This window comes from Polistes dominula, unplaced genomic scaffold (assembly GCF_049000335.1).
Source record: "Polistes dominula isolate Pdom_NZ unplaced genomic scaffold, Pdom_raw_medaka contig_21, whole genome shotgun sequence".
Classification (NCBI taxonomy): Eukaryota; Metazoa; Arthropoda; class Insecta; order Hymenoptera; family Vespidae; genus Polistes; species Polistes dominula.
This window is the reverse complement of record NW_028301061.1, coordinates 2113624-2135872: the sequence shown is the minus strand read 5'-3', so window position 1 is coordinate 2135872 and position 22249 is coordinate 2113624. Positions and strand designations below refer to the sequence as shown.

General features: G+C 27.2%; 3 protein-coding genes across 3 annotated transcripts; 2 read left to right on the top strand and 1 right to left on the bottom strand.

Moving 5' to 3' along the window:
• Positions 1-3503: 3503 nt before the first annotated feature.
• alka (glycine receptor subunit alpha alkaliphile) lies at positions 3504-7659 on the top strand. The gene is made up of 9 exons (XM_015332245.2): positions 3504-4686; positions 4825-4904; positions 5128-5227; positions 5404-5558; positions 5838-5993; positions 6170-6313; positions 6384-6613; positions 6700-6840; positions 7190-7659. The coding sequence occupies exons 1-9, from the start codon at positions 4613-4615 to the stop codon at positions 7451-7453; spliced, it is 1344 nt and encodes a 447-aa protein (XP_015187731.2). The 5' UTR covers positions 3504-4612; the 3' UTR covers positions 7454-7659.
• Positions 7660-7663: 4 nt separating this feature from the next.
• LOC107072371 (periodic tryptophan protein 2 homolog) lies at positions 7664-12359 on the bottom strand. The gene is given in 16 exon segments (XM_089176110.1): positions 7664-7914; positions 7996-8215; positions 8298-8372; positions 8457-8600; positions 8677-8854; positions 9004-9151; positions 9250-9587; positions 9700-10204; positions 10287-10521; positions 10688-10798; positions 10801-10865; positions 10943-11213; positions 11304-11432; positions 11504-11598; positions 11724-11836; positions 12236-12359. Coding segments are annotated over 16 exon segments (2766 nt in total). The 5' UTR covers positions 12254-12359; the 3' UTR covers positions 7664-7793.
• A 1080-nt stretch (positions 12360-13439) lies between these two features.
• Positions 13440-22249, top strand: Vha16 (vacuolar H+ ATP synthase 16 kDa proteolipid subunit). The gene is made up of 3 exons (XM_015332243.2): positions 13440-13707; positions 16328-16517; positions 17036-22249. Exons 1-3 carry the CDS (start codon positions 13626-13628, stop codon positions 17238-17240), a joined length of 477 nt encoding a protein of 158 aa, XP_015187729.1. The 5' UTR covers positions 13440-13625; the 3' UTR covers positions 17241-22249.

The window sequence follows — 22249 nt, the reverse complement described above, 5'->3', positions numbered from 1 at the left end:
GTAAAATTGATCTCCAACGTGTTCCTTATTCTCCAATGCAAAAAAAAAAAAGAATAATTTTATTATTCGTAAATTATCGTGAAAGTTATTGTTCAATATGTTACTTTCCTTTCCCGAAAGTAAGATAAAACATCATAATCGTTATAGTTCGTAATATTTTTAACAGGAAAAAAAAAATTATAGAAAGAGTAAGAGAGAAAGAGAGAGAGAGAGAGAGAGAGGAAGAGAGAGGGGAAGAGAAATATCTTTGTTTTAATTTTAAACAATATTTTTCCACAAAAGCGACAAAAATTAAAAATTCAAACGTTCAAAGTTCATATACAAATTTAAGTATAGACAAATATTTATGTATTTTTTTTTTTTTTTTTTTTTTTTAAATAAATACGCATATATGTATGTGTTGCATCTCACGACGCATACAAATTGTACATCAAATGCGCATGTTCCACGCATGCGTACTTTCTCTAACTTTGTTTTTCTTTTTATTTTTTGTTTTTTGTTTTTGGGATTTAATATTTCCAATAAATTGACAACAAACAAATGATTTCAAAGTTAATACTTGTTTTTTTTTCTTTTTTTTCTATATTTTTTTTTTTAATATTTTCTTACCTTAAATATAATATTTTTGATTAATTATTTTTATTTTTTTGTAATAAAAAATATTAAAAAAGAAAAAAAATAATTATTTAAACGTAATATACAAAAAAGAAATAATTTACATGAAAATTCTATAATTTATAATTAAGTGATAAAATAATAAAATAATAAGATAATAGAAATCTTAAAAAAAAGGAAGAAAAAAATAATTATTTAAATATATAGTATATAAAAATTATATAATTTATAACGATAAATAATTCATTAAAATTATTAAACTTAAATTGATTATACGAAAATTTAAAAACGTGCAATTAATTATTAAAATCATTATTAAACTTAAATTAATTATTAAAATTATTAAACATAAATTGATTATATAAATATTTAAAAAACGTGCAGTTTTATCCAATATGAAAGCAACAAACTTTCAATATAATTTATCCATAAAAAAAAATATATTTAAAACGTTGTTAATTAATTTCTAAATTGACGTTTTGCATTCTTTAACTTTATTGCTAAATAGATATTGTAATTATTAAAATTATTAAATTTAAATTAATTACATTAAAATTACAAAAAAAACGTGCAATTTTATCCAATATGAAAACAACAACAAATTTTCAATATAATTTATCCATAAAAAAAAATATATTTAAAACGTTGTTAATTAATTTCTAAATTGACGTTTTGCATTCTTTAACTTTATTGCTAAATAGATATTGTAATTATTAAAATTATTAAATTTAAATTGATTACATTAAAATTACAAAAAAATCGTGCAATTTTATCCAATATGAAAACAACAACAAATTTTCAATATAATTTATCCATAAAAAAATATATATATATATATATATATATATATATATATATATATATATATTTTAAAACGTTGTTAATTAATTTCTAAATTGACGTTTTGCATTCTTTAACTTTATTGCTAAATAGATATTGTAATTATTAAAATTATTAAATTTAAATTGATTACATTAAAATTACAAAAAAAAAAACGTGCAATTTTATCCAATATGAAAGCAACAACAAATTTCAATATAATTTATCCATAAAAAAAAAAAAAATATATATATATATATATATATTTAAAACGTCGTTAAGAATTAATAAATTTCTAAATTGACGTTTTGCATTCTTTAACTTTATTGCTGAATAGATTTTGCTCTCTCTTTCTTTCTTTCCATTTTTTTTTTTTTTATTATTTCTGAATGGGTGAATGGGGAGAAAAAAGGGGAAGAGAGGAGGAGGAGGAGGAGGAGGAGGAGGTGGAGATGAAGAGAAAGATAGAATGACAGAGAAGACTGTGTGTGCAAACATAAAATGGGACAAAATACATACGAGAAGAAAATCATCGGGCGAGTGAACTTTCTACACCAAGCTCCGTAACATTCCTAACAATTTCTTCAACGAGTGAAACACTATTTACTCCTTTCCCTCCTTCACCCTCCTACTCCTCCTCCTCCTTGTCCTCCTACGCTTTAATATCCAACAAATGTTTCAAAGAAATTAAAAAAAGAAAGGAAGAAAGAAAGAATGTTAAATAAACATCGACAATTAGTACGTCGATTTCTGTTTTTTTTTTTTTGTTTTTGGTTTCATTTTTTAACAAACTTACATCAAACTGTTTTTGTTTTTTTTTTTTTTGTTTTTCTTATCCTTCAGAATGAAAGAATAATTTGATGGACAATCTGAAAAGAAAAAAAAAAGAAAAATAAAAGATAGAATTTATTCATCAAATTGTCAGAATAATCTAACGATGTATTATTATAATAATAAAATATTGTTGTTTTGTAAAGAATAAATTAAAAATAAATTGAAAATCTGTTGTATTAATTTTTCAACTTTTTTTTTTTTTTTTTTTTTTTTGATTGAAATCAATCGAAAAAAGTAAAAAGATATTTTTTCTTTTTTTTTTTTTTGGTTATAACGATGATGATGATGATGATAAAGTTCTGTTCTTTTTTTTTTTTATATGACATTGTTATTATTATTATTATTATTGAATGATTGATTGATTGATTGATTGGTGTATTTATTAATAGAAAATATATCATTGTAATTGTAAATGTTGGGTACACGTGTAAGTGTTGACCTTTTAAAATTTTATATAATAGCTTCAGGCAAAAACACCAAGAATTCAAGTCGACTTTGATAGGATCGTGAGAAAGATGATGATAATATCCTTTTTTTTTATTTTTGATCTTTGTGAAATTTCACTGAGAAATACATTTTCTTTTCTTTTTTCTGACCCAATTTTCTTTTTTCTTTTTTTGTTTTTTTTTGTTTTATTTTAATCTTACAATTGGAAATTAATTATCAAAACATCTTTTGGATAAATACTTACAAGGAAAAGTATTTTTAATTATTAATATAAAATTGAAAGTTTAATGTAAATAATTTATCTCATTTTTTGTTTTTTTTTGTTTTTTTTTTGTTAATGGTACAAATGTAATTGCAAATGAAATTGTTTTGTTTGAAAAATTCGTGACAGAAAATATTACAATAAATGAATAAAAAAATTTTTTAAATTAATTTATATTTTATTTTATAATATTATAAATTATTAATAATAATAATAATATTTATTATAATATTATAAATTATTAATATATGAAATATTATTTGAAATAATTTTATGATTTAATTTGAATTGAAATTAATATTTAATTATATTTATTTTTAATATTTCATATCATAAATAAACTTTTATTTAAATTATAAATTTATTAAATATATATATATATATATATTTATTAATCATTTAATTTTAATTAATTAAAAATTGTTATAATATAATTAAATTTATCATTCATTAATTAAAATTAAAATATTGAAAAGTATGGTGTTCATGGTATTGAATTATTAAAATAAAACATAAACACCAACCATACTTACATATTATTCGTAATTTTTTGTATGATATGACAATCATTATTATACCATGTCATTCACCGTTATGTGTCTTGTAAAAATTGTGATGATAAAAAAAGAAGTGTTAGTTAAATAATAAAAATAAAAGAGTTTAGAGGACTCATCGAGGTCATCGATTGAGGTCGACTTTTCGAGACACGTGAAGTCTAACATAAGTTTAGTTAGGTGTGAGCATAAATACCGTTGTGTTTCATCTTTTGAATGATATTAAATGGTGAAGAAATGGTATTCTAATGGGTTTTTTGAAACGTCACAAATTGAAAAAGTGTTTCACATCTTATTTTCTTATTTTTGATTAACATTTAAATATGTATATTTTGATTATACAAATTTTGTATTACATTTTGAAATAGTCAGTTGTTTCGAAACTTTTCATAATAATATAATGTATTTAATAAAATACTTTTGTATTTTTCATTAAGATTATTTAATCATTGAAAAATATGCCTTGTTACATAATTTCAAATTATCCAAAGAAATATATTCTTTTCAAAATTCGTATATTTCTTCGAAAAAAAAAAGAAAAAAAACAATACAATTTCAAATTAAAGTTTTTATACAATAAATGCACGAACGAACTTTTGATGTTCATTCTACGAAAGTTTACCTAAAATCCATGTACTCGACGTTGATCGAATTGATGTCTACGACAAAAATACTAAAATTTACTGTAAAAAATGAATACAACAGATTTACAATTTATTTGTCATTTATTTTGTTCGAAATTAAAATATTATTATACAAAAAAAAAAGAAAAAAAATGAAAAAACAGGTTTTAAAAATATTCTTCTAACCATTGCTAAATTTTAGCATAATTAATAAATCACGTTTTATTTTGTTTTCGTTTTTACTGAAGAGAGAGAGAGAGAGAGTGAAACTTAGAATATTATCTCTTACATAATATGACAAAATAATAATTGTTATGTAAAAATGTAACTATAGGATATCTGTAATTGAAATAGATTGCATATAAGTGACCGTTTAATGAATTAATTGGCACGCCTTTCAAGTTAGTTAGAAATGTCAATCGAAAGACATTGACAGTTCTATAAAGTTCTATCTAAAGATGAAGTGTACTACTATTGTAATCATTTTATTTCATTATTGTTTAAGTATTTTGCAAGAAGTCTTTTCCAACAGGTTGTACTTTATCCTATTTTATTTATTATCTCTCAAAATTATCTCTAGTTTTCTTTTTCTTTTTTTAAATAATAATAATAATAATAATAATAATAATAATAATAATAAAAAGAGATATTTTATTAATTATAATTTTAGCATTTTCGAAGGAAATATCAAAAACCAGACGAAAAATGTTATGAAACCAAGAGTAGTATTACCAGATAATTACGTTAAAGGTTCGTTAACAATATATCAGGGATACCATAAAGTTATTATAAATAATAATTTATTAGAAAAACAATTTAATCTGAAAAAAAAAACATCTTCAAATATTAATTACAAATTCATAATTATAAAATTGCACATTTGCAAAGACTTTCTGATACCCCTAATACATGAATTAACGTAGTGTCATTCAAATTCGAACAATAATAATCTTGTTTAATTGTTTTGTTTCAGAAATTCGACCACCATCAAAGAAAGGTGTACCTGTGACAGTAAATTTTAGTATTTTCGTCGTAGACATCAATTCGATCAACGTCGAGGACATGGATTTTAGGTAAACTTTCGTAGAATGAACATGAAAAGTTTATGCATTCATTGTGTGAAAAGTTTACTTTGAAATTGCACGATGAATTGTTTTATTTTTTTTTTTTTAAATAAAATTTACTTTACAAATATTTGTATTATTTTATTATATTTTTATTGTTTATTTTTTTTATTTTTTATTAAAAGAGTAGACATGTTCGTTCGTCAAAGTTGGACCGAGTCAAGACTTTACATGCCAGATGACATATTTGAAGATGGTGATGATTACGTTACATTTCCACCAGAATTTTTCGACAATCTTTGGCAACCTGACCCATACTTCCTGAATTCCAAAGTATCTGGTAATTGTATCTCAATTTATTTCAAAATGATTTTATTAACCATACAACTCATTTGATGATTGATGAAATTAACAGTTTTCACGTATACTTGCCACATACACCTGTTATCATTTTAATCATTGATTAAAAACCATGAAAATATTTTCTTACAAATTATTGATTTCCTTATATTCATTGTACAACAATATAATCAGTACATCATACAATATAATCATTGTACATCAATATAATCATCATTACAGTTGTGTAATACTGTTCATTGCTACTGTTGTTTTGCAGAAATCGCAACCTTAAACCGTAAATTCTCTTCAGTCACACTCTACAGAAACAAAACAGTAAGATATTCAGCACGTATGCACGCAATAATAGCGTGTCAAATGGAATTTCAACTTTATCCGATGGACATACAAGTTTGTCCTATTTACGTTGAAAGTTGTAAGTTAACATATATGATGTATTAATTATAAAATGAGGTGTCTAAAAGTAATCATGATCATTTGTCATGTAACATAAACAAACCATAACGTTTATTAACTTTCTTCTTTCATTTCAATCGTTTTATCATTATTTGTTATTTTTTTTTTTTTAAACCAGAGATTTTTATTTCTCAGTTTCTTACAACAGTCAAAAGTTACGTTTGAGATGGGACGACAGTGGTGGTGTAACAGTTAATCCTGAATTAAAATTGTTACAATACAATATAGGAAAACCTGTTGTCTTTGAAGAGATTACTCATTATATGTTGGAAAAAAATGGTATTCAATTAAATTCTAATACAAAACAAAGAAATATACAGTATGATAAAATGAATTCAATATTATTTAGGAAATTTCTCAAGGTTGGTGGTATTATTTCGATTTGAGAGAGAAATTGGGCATCATTTGATACAAACGTTTGCCCCATCAACGTTAGTAGTGATGTTATCATGGTTCAGCTTTTGGTTGGGTTTGGATGCTATTCCTGGACGTGTTGCACTTTTAGTTACAAGTATGCTTACATTAGTAACAATGTTTACTGGATTGAAAAGTGATATTCCACCGGTTGCTTATGTTAAAGTAAGATCATGATGATGATGATGATAATAATAATTTGTCAATTATATATCATATTTCTAAAATAAATTAATAATATTAATTTGTAGGCGTTGGATCTTTGGATGGCGGGTTGTATGATGTTTGTATTTGCTGCTTTGGGAGAATTCGTGGTAGTCAAAGTACTCGATTTGCGTTATCAATTCGGAAGTGATTTACAATCGTCAATCTTACCTCGAAGTTTTCAAACAGTTTGTATATAAACTTGTTTCCCTTTTATCTTTCGTAATATGAAAAATATTTATATTAGATTGAAAATTATGAAACGGGCGTTGTTTTTTTTTTTTTTGATTTAGTTTGTGTTTTTGAATTGTTTATTAATTCTAAAAATAAAGATTTTGTTCAAAAAGGCATATATGATTTGTCCAATCATTGGCAAAAAATCGTAGATGCCAATGGAAATGATTTCAATTGAATATAATAAATAATGTGAAAAATTGTGCGCTTTTCGTTTTTTATTTTCATTCAAACGCCCGTTTCATAGTTTCCAACCTAATATATTTGTTTTCATTATCTTATCAAATTATTTATTTCATTAAGCGATCAACTTCAACGGACAAAGGACAAAATTTTGGATTTTGGGATTATGATACAATGTATACACCAAAATATAAGGCCAAACGAACAGGAAGTAAAAATCTTTTACAAACGTGGATCGATCTTGAAACATCTCCGTTGTTTCCTTCAAGAATTAGATCACATAAAATAGATCGTTATAGTAGAATAGGATTTCCTATTCTTTTTCTATTATTCGTAGTTATATATTGGCCAATACTTTTACTCAAAAAAAACAGCATGATATAAGTTTATGTTTTTTTTTTTAATTAATGCCACGTCAATCAACTATTTTCAGTATTAATTGACTTTGTTTTGGCACATTTTAACAAATAATTAATTATTATAATATTGTAATAGTTTAACGATACCAATATACACAACGTTGTGTACGCGGCGTATAACGCTAAATTTTTTTAAATAAAATAATTATTAGAAAAAATTACAATGAATTTGTATAAAAAAAAATATATATATTTTTTTGTTTTGTTTGTTTGTATGTAATGCATTAACATGCATTTTTTTCTTGTTTATATACAAAGTTACAATTATTTTATTAATATCAACATAAATCATCGCGCATGATGATTTAGAATGAATCATCGGATTCATCACTATTCATATCAACATCATCTATTACTTTAGATTTAGCAGCCTTTATTTCTCCCATTTTTCTTATATAACTTATTGTGTATTGATTATAATCACATCTGCAATAAGAACAAATTATATTAACAAAATTTGTTACACGTTGTACAATGTTGTTATTCTAATAATTCAAATTAACTTACATCTGACTCAAATCGTCGTACATTTTTTGCATATTCTTTTGCAACATTAATAATACCGGCATTTGAAAGATCATAGTCATTTTATGTCCATGATTAGTTAATATTACTTCTATCCATAAAAGATAAAAATGTATATGTCTCGTAGATTCTAATTCGTTTGTTATAAATTTTAAAACTTTCTCTACATAAGTATCCGCCAGGGTTCTTATAACCAATTCAACTGAAATATTAAATATAATGAATATTGATTATAATAAATTCATTTTTTTTATATTTTAATAAGAATATTTAAATAATCTTACTATTTTTGCATGGTACAGCTTCTAAACATTGTCTTATTAAAGGTTTTTCATTTAATCTCAAAGCCATCATCAATGCTGAAAAATAAAAACACATTATATTTAATTTAATTATTATTAATATACATATAAATATAATTAAATGTTTGATATGATACAAACCTTTGGAATATTCCTGTTTAGAAAGAGCTTCTTTGGTAGTAACAGGAGTGATACCAATTTCCAATTGAAATGGATCAAACATAAATTCGGTATTTAACGAATATATCAATAAACCTTCGGTCGTTGCTGCTCCCCATGATTGTCCTAATTAATACATTTATTTTAATAACTTAATCAATTGAAAGTATATGTATAATATTTGTAATATTTAATATTTTACCCGTTGGAGAAAATTGTAAACTATAAACCCTAACTTCTGGTTTCATACTTCTACTAGCCATATCACCACTTCTAACACCTGGCAAACGCAACGTCACGTTACCACCCTCATTTTCTTCACGTTCTTCGACCAAAGCAATATTTCCAAATTCAGTTAATTTTCGTCTATTTATAAAATCCTATTAAAACAAATCAATTATTAAATATGTAACAGAATGTTATAACAAAAATTGAATAAACTAAAATATAGGACCCGTGTTTCTTATGTTTCAGTCATGTCACGAGTTTCACACATGTTTTTATTAAATAATTATAATAATATACATACGTTTACTCCATCCAATGATCTGTTTTGTGTTACTTCAAATTTTTTTAACAATATTCCTTCTTTAACATTATAAATACAAACATTTTTAGCTTGTCCACCAGCTAATATACACGAGCCATCAGCAGAATAACACAATGAAGTAAATGCTCTATAATAAATAGAATATCATTTGTAAATTAACAATTATATTTTAAAATCATATTATATGAAGAAAAGAAAAAAACAAAACAAAATATGTTTACGTACTTAGCTTGTGCAGATTTTTTCGCTGTAATCATATCCGTTTCTAATCTACCACTACCTAAATCATTCCTGCCTTCGATACTACCCGTTTGTTGTAAACTTTTACAATGGAAGAATGAAATTTCACCATTTAAAGTAGCAACTGCAACTTCTTCACCATCAGGTCTATAAGTGACGTATAAACCTTCGGAATTTAATTGTATCGTCTCATGCACGGAACCATTTTTGATAGCATCCCATATTTTCAATGTTTTATCCCAGGAAACGGATACCAGTTCGGAGCTCGACAAATTCGGATTAAAAGTTAAACTTACAACGGGTCCTTCATGACCACCTAATATCTAAAAATAAAAAACAAACAATTATTATCATAGTAGTAGTAGTAGTAGTTTTTGAATATTTTGGTTTTTTTTTTTTTAATCAAGATTTTTATGTGATAAACAAAATATGTACCTCTAATAATTTTCCCGTTTTAATACTCCACAAATAAATATAAAAGAAATCTTGACCTCCAGCAGCAACTAATTCATCACTCGCGTCTAACGTTACGCAAGAAAATTGTATTGGTCTGAATGACGTTAATGTTTTAAAATTTCTGTATCTGCTTAAGTCATACGCTCTGACAGTTCCATCCAACGAAGAAGAAACAATAAATTTGCGATTATGACTGAACAAAACTCCTGTAATCGGAGAGGTATGTTCTTTAAAGGTAACAGAACAAAATCCGCTCATTGTATTCCATAGTTTTACTTTTCCATCTTCACCACCAGTAACAATATATTGTCCATCAGGACTATAAGCTAAAGAATTAATATTGTTACTGTGTCCTTGTTGTTTCATAGCGTATGTTTCACTTTGCCATTCCCAAACCAATAATTGACCTACATTTGAACATCCTAAAGCTATCCAATCTCCAGTACAGTTTATCGCAATAGTTGAAATACTTTGTTGAGAAATTCTGAAAATATGGAAATGATTAAATTAATAAATGAAATAATAATATGATATATTGTTTTGTTAATAATATTTCAATAACTTACTCTAAAGAATGAATCATGTTACCGTCAGGCATATCATATAAAAAGAATGTACCATTGTTAAATCCTACTATTAAAATATGAGTATCTTTATGATATGCAGCTGCCGTTAATTTTATATTTCTTGAATTTTGTTCTTCTGTTTTTGGTGCTACGAAATGACGTACAAGTCTCTTATAATATAATTTTTTAAATGATGTCCTTGTTTTTGTATTATCTTCTTCTTCTCCTTTTACATCTTCTTGTTCTTCTTGTTCATCTTCTTGCTCTTCTTGCTCTTCTTGCTCTTCTTCTTCTTTTGGTTCTTCAAATTCTAGAATATTACATTTATCAAAAAATAAAATTACACATGTTAAAGTATTATTAAAAATTACAATCAAATTTATTTTCAATTTTTATCTTACGCAATTGATATAATCTGCGCTCAGTATTCCGTAATTGTTTATCAGTTTTTTCTATAATTTTATCCAAATCTACGTCATCTTCATTATCACTATCAATTTTTCTTTTTTTTTAATCGGTTTCCAATGCACCAAATCCTTGGGATCAATGCTACATTGCCAATAAGCAACTTGTCCATTTCTATAAACAACAATGTATTATTTATTTTATAAATATTCCATATAAAAATATTATTAAATATATAATTAATATTATACCTGTCAACAGTAGTTATATCATAACTATCCTTTTCAAAGAAACATCCTACAATATTGTCACGATGACTACCAAGCGAAATTGTTTTAAAATTAGCCCACTTTTGTAAACTGAACAATTTAGTACAAAAATCTTTAGAACCAACAGCCAAAAGGTTCGAATCGAAAGACCAATCTAAGCACGTAGTTTCATCTATGGATGCATGAAATATTCGTTCCATTATAAATGGATTGAATTCTCCTGTTTGTAGATTCGGTGCATTAAAAATAAAAACTGAAAAGATACACAAATGTATAAATCATTCAGTTATTATAATACAAATAAAAAATAAGAATATTATATGTTTCCTTTAAACGTAATTACCATTATTTGCTTTACAAACAGCTAAGTATTTTCCATCTGGTGAAAATTTAGCACACCTTACACGATGTTTAAATCTATATTTATGCATCACCATTTTACTGATCATACTGATTATATGAGCATCTCCCCCTGTAAATATAATTTATTTATATTACATGTTTATAATAAGAAAATTAAATTTATTTGTGTTTATGCTTTACTTTCATTAATTGCAATTAGCAAACAGCCATTTGGAGAAATATCTAAGGTGGTATAATTAAAATTACTTTCTATTGGAAGAGTCGTGGATTTGTTGCTGAAATAAAACAATTTTAATATTAACTAGTTTTCTGAATCATTTTCATAAGTATGTTATTTTATTATTATTATTATGAGTATATTAGAATTATTATTATTAATATATTAAATATATATACTTACTTTTTTAAATCAAAAATAGAAATTCTATTTCCCACTGGACTAATAACACATGATCCATCTAGAGAGAATATTACATTTCCTTTACGGTAGACCGTACCAAGTAAATTATTGAACTGTAAAAAATAAAATACAATTTATATTAATTTAAATAATACTTTTCTATCATTTAACAAATTATTTAATTATTAATAATATCAATATTGATCTAAGTGCGTTTAATAAATTTAAACACCCAACAAAAATAGGTTAGAAAAAGTTATTATAAAAATAATATCCAATTAACATGAATTTATATAATATTTTCTATTTTTTATTATTATATTTATTTATTAACTAAATTTTATTTATGTTTATTTGTGTTTATATATATATTAGTATTTATCTGCATGTGTGCATGATAAACTAAACAATTGAAAAGAGGTTAGAAAATAAAGTTAACATATAAAATGAATTGTATATCAATATAAATATTAAATAATAATTAAATATTAAATATTACAATAAAATCATACCTTATAAGAGAACTTCATTGTGTTTTTAAGAGTTAATTCGAACTATAACCAAAAATATCAGACCACGTTTATTTTGTTGTTCAAATTGATCGTACAGTGAAACATGCGACCTCTACAACTTCCGTTAGGAACTACTAATCACGTGCTCTGAATTAAGGCGTCGGCTTGAATACAGAAATTACATTTTAAAGAATAAATTTCTATTTTGCGTAAATTATACAATTTATTAAACAATTTTTCATATATAAATAATATTAATAATATTAATAAAAGATACAATAGAATGAACAAAACTTATCGTTCTCATTTATCGACATATTTATTATTGAAATTAATTTTACAATAAAATATAATAACATTTAAATATCAAATTAAAATAAAATAAAATTATATTACAATTATCTACTCATATTTGCATTTTATTAGTTAATTAAATAACATCAGGTGGTTAAATAAGAAGCATAAAAACATGTCCTACATTCACCCATATGTGTGATTCGATACGCAGTTGAGATAAACGTTTCTACGTTCATTGATCTGATAAGACGATCGCAAGATAATTACTTTATTTAAATTGGAAAAGATAGATAACGCTTTGATACAAGATAAGAACAAAATAATATGAATAAGCTATTCATTAATTTATATATGTATATATATATAAATTAATATATATACATATATATATACATATACATATATATCTTTCAATAAATGAAGATTAGAATAAGATATTGCAAAAATTCTATCGTAATTGAAATAAAATCAATTGATGACAGTATAAAGCGAATGAAAATTTAGAAACATGAAATTGTGTCAAGGCAAGAATACATGCACATATATCTTTGTATATATACATGTATGCATAAATATATACGTATAAGTATATTAGTTCTCTTCAAGTGTCTCCAGGTAGAATTCCCAAATATTGCATAGGCGTAGATCAGGAATCGGAAGCGCGCGCGTCACGCGCTTCCAAAATATGTGCGCATGCGCCTAGAATGTAATATCATCAGACTAGATGGCGTTTGTATAGAGTATTTGACGTCACGTCGATGAAAAGAGACAGGATCGTTGATTGGTTTATTGTACGATGGCTCTTATTGAATGACCAATGAGAATAGCGAATACATTATTCTTTAAGTGAACAGCTTTCTCTATCGGTCGTCACTTGTCACATGACCCGCGCCACTATACGGTAGGCCATATTTGACAGTGGCACTAGTCTAGCGAAGTGAGTGCGTGAAGATCGTTCCTCGTTCGACGGTCCGCGAATTATTCAACCGACAACTTGTGTAAATACTCGCGATCATTTATTGAGCGAGGAGTCCATAGAGACGTACTCAATTAAGTACAGATAGAAGATTATTCTACACACAAAACACACAAGATGAGTACGTTTCCAGAGGACGCACCCATTTACGGGCCCTTTTTCGGTGTAATGGGCGCTGCCTCTGCCATTATATTTTCCGGTAAGTTTCTCTCTCTTTCTCACCCACGCATCCATTACACATACATACATATATACATACATACATAACCATGATATATTTTACCATCGTCGACCATTAATCGATACTAAAATATTTCGATATTTTCATTCGAATAAAAACCAAATTCTTCGAACTTGGAATGACTCGTCATGACGATATGACGTACACGACAAAGTACAATTTAATAAACGAATGATAAAGCACACGATCACGTATAATCATCCTACATAAGTATGCGTGTATCTATGTGTCCCGGGGAATCTGGGGAAACGTCTAACGCGCCATTTTATCTACCCAAAGCGCGCAAGATTTGGAAAAATCGATCCCATATTTCGTCCAATCGATGACAAGGTTCTTACGTCGTAGACTTTATTTTTACAAACCTGTCACGATTTTTTTATTTGACAATCGAACGTGGATGATTTAAAAATGAAGGACGTAAAGAAAATAAAATGACGGACGGATGGATGGACGGACAGACGAACGAATGGATGGGGTGACGGAGAGAACGCTTAATCGAACGACGTATGATCGAAACGATACTTGTAATTTAGATTCTCTCTCTCTCTCTCTCTCTCTCTCACTCTTTCTATCGTTCAATATATATATCTTCTGTCTCAGTCTCTCTCATGTATCTTTCAATCCCTTCGAATGCAACGACGAAGAAGACGCATATAAGACTCGTTGTGCTCGTCGTCCTTTTAACGATAGGAAATGGAAAAATACGACGTGTCTTTAGCTCTATCTATCTCACTTATTTTCTCTATCTGTCTCTCTCTCTCTCAATTCATTCTCTCTTTCTCTCTCTCTTTCTTTCTTATACGATGCGCATAGCAACGGCAGAGAAGTTCTAATCTCGGTTAGCTGAAGATGCCAAGGATACGGATTCGATATTTGAAGCGCCATTTTCCTGCGCATGTAGATCGTCAATTTCGTAATCTACTTAAAACATGATCCAAGAAAACTATCTTCTTCATTAAAACAAATTCCTCTATTTCTTCTAATCCAACCTTCTCACATTCTCTCTCTCTCTCTCTCTCTTTCTTTCTGTCTCTTTTACGTTATGCATCATTAAAAAGAACAGAAACGTTCCCTACCCTCCTCCCCCACCCCCTTTTTTCTCCCTCTTTCAGTTACTACTACTACTACAGTCAGACTTTAAATTCTTATTTCGTAATTTCGTTGACCTCGATGAGAAGTAGTACTTTTTCTAGTAGTTGGGGTTTTTTTTTTTTTAGTAATTAATTTGAGTAGATATATATCATTATGTATCATATTTTATCATCGCATTATCATCCTTATCGTTGTGTTGTAACATGTCTCTCTCTCCTTTGTAACACTAGTTACTTTATGATAATATTTTGAAACATGAAGCTAATCTTTGAGAAATAATTGTTTAGTTTAATGATATATATATAGAGAGAGAGAGAAAAAGGAAGGAAGGAAGGATAGTAGAAGGCAATCGAGTTTTGCTTTCTGGGAAATGAGCCACGAGAACCTCTCGGCTTCCTATCGAGGAAATCAATACGAATCCGTTTTCTCGTGTGCGCCGAAGTCCTATCTTCAATGGAACGACGACGGCAGCACACGAGGAAAAGGATATCGAACACGAGGCACGAATGAGGGAGACACCGGGATGGATATATACATATATATATATATATATATATATATATATATATATATATATATATATATATATATATATAACAAATAATAATGATCTTCCTTTTTTTCTTCTTATTCTTCTTTTTGATACAATTAGACGACATTATTTTCAAATAACTAAATTAATATTACTAGTCTATTACTTTTTCAATTACATTCTTATCTAGTAATTTTTTAACTAAGGATAATAAAAGAATGTTCTCACATAAACGAACATTTATATTTTTCACGTGCACAATTTACTTGTATAAAACATAAATTAATATATTCTTTTTGTTTCTCAATGTATTATATATCAAAAATGGGAGGGGGAGGGACCATCGTGCCACGCCCCCTACTCACGGGACGGGGACTTACATGATTATCATGTGACTGCCAACGTGAGACTCATGTGACTCCGGGTTTCCAGTCTCTCTGGGCGTAACATGCTCGTCATCGATCAACCTTCTTTACCTTCTTTTTGTTTTATATATATATACATATACTTTTTTTTATTTAATATTTCTTTTTATATATATTTATATTTTTATATAATTCTTTTTTAAATTACCATTTAACAATCATGTTATGACATTTCTGTAATTCGTTTTAAAAAAACGATTGTTCGATTATAAAATATAATATTGATAATCGATATATATCGATAAAATTCGAGTTCTACAACTATGTCATGATTATGCAGTTACTTTTGATAACATTTATTGTTAACCAACATTATTTTCCATTTTTTATTAATGAAATCATACTTTAAATTGTGACGTTATTAAACTATAATTGAAATTGTTTAATTATGTTTGATATTTTTTCATTTTTTTTTTTTTTTTTTTATTTTTATTAAGGAAACTCAAGAACATTTTGGTTATGTTGAATATAAATGTTATGTGAGGTTATGATGACAAAAAGGGGAATACATTTGTTTTATTATTTGTAGCTTTGGGAGCAGCTTATGGCACAGCTAAATCAGGTACTGGCATCGCAGCGATGTCAGTTATGAGGCCAGAACTTATTATGAAATCCATCATTCCTGTTGTCATGGCTGGTATTATTGCCATTTATGGACTGGTAGTTGCAGTTCTTATTGCCGGTAATCTAGACGAACCACCAAAATACCGTCTCTATAAGTAAGTAATAGATTCTTTGTTATTGTCGATTAAACTTATTATATATATTTACGCTGTATGCTTTAACACCATTTTAATATTAGATTGTGATTTTTGATAAAGATACTACAACAACTTACACATATTTAGCATTATTAAAAGTAGATATATATATATCTTTTTTTTATATTATTATTATTATTATTATTATTATTATTATTACTTTATTACTAGTTTAAAACTAACTAATAATGTATTTAAAATTATTACGGCTTATATTCAAGAGATATAACAATTGTTGTTATTCTTATATTAAGCACATAAATATGATCAAATGTTTTTTCATTCTTCCACATACTTTAATACGCAAAGCTATTAAACACTTTCCAACAACAGTTTAATACAGCAAGTAAATAAAACAAAAACAAAAAAAAGGGTTTAACGATTGTATAACTATGAATCAATAATTTTAACCTGATTATTCAACGCATGTGTAATTAACGATTAACGAAATTTCTTTTCTTTCCTTTTTGCTATAGCGGTTTTGTCCACCTGGGTGCTGGCTTAGCCGTAGGTTTTTCTGGTTTAGCTGCAGGATTTGCCATTGGTATTGTGGGAGACGCGGGTGTAAGAGGCACTGCACAACAGCCTCGTCTCTTTGTCGGTATGATCTTAATTCTCATCTTCGCAGAAGTATTGGGTCTCTATGGTCTCATCGTTGCCATCTATTTGTACACAAAATAAACAGCGCGTAAAGAGGCAAGAATGCAAGACTTGTCGCCTGCAAACCAACAACGCTCCCCTAAAACTATTCAAATATTGCAACTTTGTTTCGACATTTTACTTAATCATATATACAACAAAAATACATGCATACATACATACACACACACACAGAGTTACATACACAAACATATTAATCTTCGTTCATGATCCGTATCGCCTTATCACTTGCGCATACTTCTGTAATGTTATTATTCAAACTACCATAATGTGTTAGAACTCTCTCTCGTGCATTTAAAAATAACACAACGTCTCTACACAAATTATTGAAATGTGAAAGATGTGTTGTATCTTTAGCGGAAGTATTGCAATGCAAGTTAAATGGCTGCGACAAGTCGAGAGATACATAAGAAATGACATTATTTGGAAGTAACGAAAATCATTATTATTATTATTATTATTTCGATCTGACGATAGGAAGACGAAATATAAAAAGAAAAATATTTAAATGAAAATGGGAATAACAAAAATAATTATATATATATATAAATAAATATATACAAAAGTGACAAATTCACATACACACAGGCGACAGGGAATTAATTTAACGTTAGAGAAAAGAAGGAAGAAGGAAGAAGAAGAAGAAAAATAAAATCAAGAACTACCCCATGTCCCACGACGAAAAAAAAAAAAAAACACACATTTCTCTTTCACTGTATAGTAATCATTTCTTAGCGTAGTTTGACATTGAATTATCAATTAAAGTAATCGGCTCTACTGAATGTATAAAGATGAGAATGTTAATTCATAAAAAAATACTTAGCACAATTATATAATATTAAACGTAATTGAAGTGGCAGCATTCATACAGCACGCGATTGAGGTGTACGAAGAAGAAGAAGAAACGAAGAAAAGGAAGAAGATACATTGTTTACGATTGAGGAAGAAGAAGAAGAAGAAAAAGAAGAAGAAGAAGAAGAAGAAGGGAAAAGGCCAGCAGCAACAAATGTTTGAATATATTATGCATGTAATTAAACAAGCGTAATACACATATGGTTGGTCGTTGTACAGTAGTCATGGGTTCTGTAAAAGAACAAAGAAATTTATTAAACAAAAAATTACAAACTAAATTCGTACAACCAAGAGAGAAAGAGAGAGAGAGAGAGAGAGAGAGAATGGATGCAATGAGGGACAAAGAATGATGTGTATTAAAAAGAAAATTGTGTCAACGAAAAGGGGAAATTAAAGAAGAAAAAGAAGAAGAAGAAGAAGCGTGAATGATGTATTAAAGTAAATGAAAAAAAGAAAAGATTACGAAAAAAAAAAAATAATAAGAAAACTACAGATATATGATAGTATTAAGTCAATTGAAAGGCTGCTGGACGTAAAGAACAAAAAATAACAACACTTTGCACTAATCTCTGATTAAATTCTGAGAAAAGTGTTAATAATGTTTATGTAAATGTGTTGTATTTGCACGTTGTGTGGTTGAATTTACTGCAAAGGCCAGCAGTTAAAATTCACCCAACGTGTACGATTTAACAAAAAAAAAAAAAAAAAAAAAAAAATAAGGAAAATTATTTCGTTTACCATTTGAGAATATTCGAGGATAACAAAACATCGTCGAATTCGAAAATGCGTTTTACGAAATAATTATTTAAAAATAAAATAAAATAAACAAAATGACCAACTTTATTATAATCTACGTGCCAGCAGAAAAAGATAGAGAGAGAGAGAGAAAGAGAAAGAGAGTGTTTAGAGAAAGAAAGGGTGATGGTTTGAAAGAAACAAATAAAAAAAAAAATAATAATAATAATAAAAAGAGGGAAATTAATGAAAAAAAAAAATTTCGCTTATCTAAAGAAAATCGTATTACGAGGATAATAAATGACGAATAAAAAACAATTTGTACATTCCATAATAAGTTCGTTCGTTCGCGTTCAGTGCAAGGTGAGCAGCAGCGGGCGCTTTGTAACGTTTGTCAAACGCGTGGTCGTTTTTAAAAAATCTTTTTTGTTCTCTTCTATCTTTTTTTTTTTCTCTTTTTTTTATATTTTCTTTTCTCTCCCCCTTTGTTTTTATCTTGTTTCGTTTTTGTTTTATTATATATTTATCAATAATAATATTTTAAAACAACATCAGAGCAAACAACAACAACAACACCATTATACTATATAATGAATTGTAAAAAAAAAAAGAAAATTAAATATAAAATACATCTTCTTATTAAACATTTTGAATATTTATGAAATAAATTGGAAAATTCGCATATAATAAAAAAAAAGAATGCTATTTTGAAAAAAAAAAAGCTTAGCTGGCTTTTTGGTGCCGATTTTTCGCGAGAGGACAACCAACATACATCATTTAAAAGAAAAACAAATTCAAAAAACTAACTAATTTTCTTCGTTCGGATTAATCGTCATGGGAGCTGACGATTAATCCGTAATATCAAATATTAGGTGTGTGTACGGCCTTTCAATTGGTTACCATCACTATACCCTTTTACCCAAACCCCCTCAAATAAAACCATCGACCAAAACACAACCACCACCACTACCACCACCACCACCACCATTATCAACAACAATAATAATAAGAACCCCTGACATCTCATTTTTGTCTGTGTATTTTCCAAAATAACATCATGCGAAAACCGTTCTTGTACAATTGATATTGTGCAGTATTTTCTACACATATGTGAGATACGAATGATGATAATGATGATGATGATAATAATAATAATAATGATAAAGATGATGGGGTTCGTTTTTAGTATAAATTAAAAGAGGGCACATTTTTAATAAAACCAAAAAAAAAAAAAAAAGTCACGTTTGAACAGTTACAAATTAAAAATTCTGGAAGATATAAGAAGAAGAAAAAAACAACATCATCCCCCAAGTACAAGGAGAAAAATAGAAAACTTGTTTTCTTTTCTCAAAAACAAAAAAACATTATTTGAATAGTATAAAAAACACATACACACACACACACACATTAACGAAGGAAGAGAGAAAAATAAAAAGGAATCATTTAAAGTAAAATGCAAAACTGTGTGCTAATACCTGAACAGAGTTTAATTGGGAGAGAGAACAAGAATGGAAATAAAAAAAAAAAAAAGAAAGATAGATCTCGTAAAAAAATAAAAAATAAAATAAAGCGCTCGAGGGATGAAGGGAGCGGTGGTGGGGGAACAACAACAACAATTACAGCAACAATAAGAAAATGAGAGAGAGAGAGAGAGCAAGAGAGCGAATTGGCATTTCGTGTTGAAGAACTCAGGCATATATATATATATATACATAAAAAAAAAAAAAACACCAAAAAAACAACATCAAAAAGATACGTCAGTTACCTTCCTTACCCTCCTGAAACCCCCCTCCCATTCCGTATATATACAAAATAATATATACCATACGTGTATACATATATTTATGAAACGAAAAAAAAAAAACAAGTAAAAACAAAAAATTCAGAAAAGAAAGAAAGAAAAAAACAAGTCTTACAAACATTTGATCCGATTACAATTCTTTTGTTCTTTTTGGTTTTTTTTTTATTTTTTTATTTTTTTTTTTGGTTTATTAAAAACAAAACCAGCTGAAAGATCATATACACCGATTATTATTATTATTATTGTTATTATTAATTATATACAAAAAAATGTATTATCAATTTTAAATAGATTTAATTTTTAATTTTCTTCTGTGCGCGTGTGATGTACATACTACTCACAATGCTTCATAGCTATTATTATTAATTAATATTATTATTAATACTACTTCTATTACTACTACTATACTACTACTACTACTACTACTACTACTACTACCACCTAATACTATTACTACTATTACTATTACAAATTTAGATTAAATGTTAAGTAAGGTATTATTGTATACCAAAATCATTTTTTTTCGTTGTTTAGCTTAGTATGAACGTGAGAAAAGAAAAATTAGAAAGAAAGGATAATGGAATAATGAAAGGGTTAACAAAAAAAAAATTGTAAGAAAGTTTTAAACAAAATTACACGCGTAATTATAAAATCGCGTGTAAAGAAGAAGAAGAAGAAAATAAAGAAGAAGAAGAAGAAGTATTGTCCATCTTTGAGAAGATGACCCTTAATAGGGAATGTACTCAAAGTTTGGACAATACACGTGTGTGTAATATGCTCCCACGTGTGAAAGACGGCATGCGTGTGTGTAAGTAAAAAAAAAAAAGAAAGTAAATAAGTATGCGCGTATGTGTATGTGTGTGTTTTGTTTTATATGCATGCATCATTCATGTATGCATACATGTTCTGCTGTATGTATGTATGATGAGTATGAAATGGGATACATGTATGATAAGGTTATGATGATAACACATATATATATATATATATGTATATATGTGTGAATGAATGAATTTATTAAAATAGTTTTAAAAAAAAAAAGTAGAAAACGAAAAGAACGTGTTAGAAAAAAAAAAGAATAAAACAAAAGAATCGAAGCATTATAAAGAGAACAAAAGAAGACCGCTGTCAAAGTCGCCGATGCCGCCATTACCACCACCGCCGCCACCGCAGTCGCCATTAATGACACCAACGCCATCTACGCCGCGCTCTCAACTCCCCCCACCTCTCCATCGTTCGCACCCTTCATTACCCCTCACTCTACCGTAAAAAGAAACAAACAAACACCTTACCCCTGACTATTATCTTCCAGTGTTACTTATAATAGAAATGGGAAAGACTCATTCGTTGTTTTGAGCGAAATGATGAAACAAACAAACAAAAATAATAAAAAAAAGAAAAAAAAGAACCGAAGAGAGTAATACTGATCAATAATAATATTAATAATTAAAATGAAAAAAAAAATCGAGAAATATTATTAATAATCATAATGATGATTATAATGATAATGATGATGATGATGATGATGAGTGATGATGATAATGATAATAATTATTATTATTATTTATGTTATATATAATTCGTCCTCGATGTTACAGAAAACAAAACCGTGTTTAATAAAAATTTTATTTCGACAAACGAA

Excerpts from the sequence above, each read along its gene's own strand:
- alka (XM_015332245.2), top strand. The coding sequence starts at position 4,613 with ATGAAGTGTACTACTATTGTAATCATTTTATTTCATTATTGTTTAAGT. Across the intron at positions 5,559-5,837 it reads CCTGAATTCCAAAGTATCTG|AAATCGCAACCTTAAACCGT; the intron begins GTAATTGTATCT and ends GTTGTTTTGCAG. Across the intron at positions 6,614-6,699 it reads CACCGGTTGCTTATGTTAAA|GCGTTGGATCTTTGGATGGC; the intron begins GTAAGATCATGA and ends ATTAATTTGTAG.
- Vha16 (XM_015332243.2), top strand. The coding sequence starts at position 13,626 with ATGAGTACGTTTCCAGAGGACGCACCCATTTACGGGCCCTTTTTCGGT. Across the intron at positions 13,708-16,327 it reads CTCTGCCATTATATTTTCCG|CTTTGGGAGCAGCTTATGGC; the intron begins GTAAGTTTCTCT and ends TATTATTTGTAG. Across the intron at positions 16,518-17,035 it reads CCAAAATACCGTCTCTATAA|CGGTTTTGTCCACCTGGGTG; the intron begins GTAAGTAATAGA and ends TTTTTGCTATAG.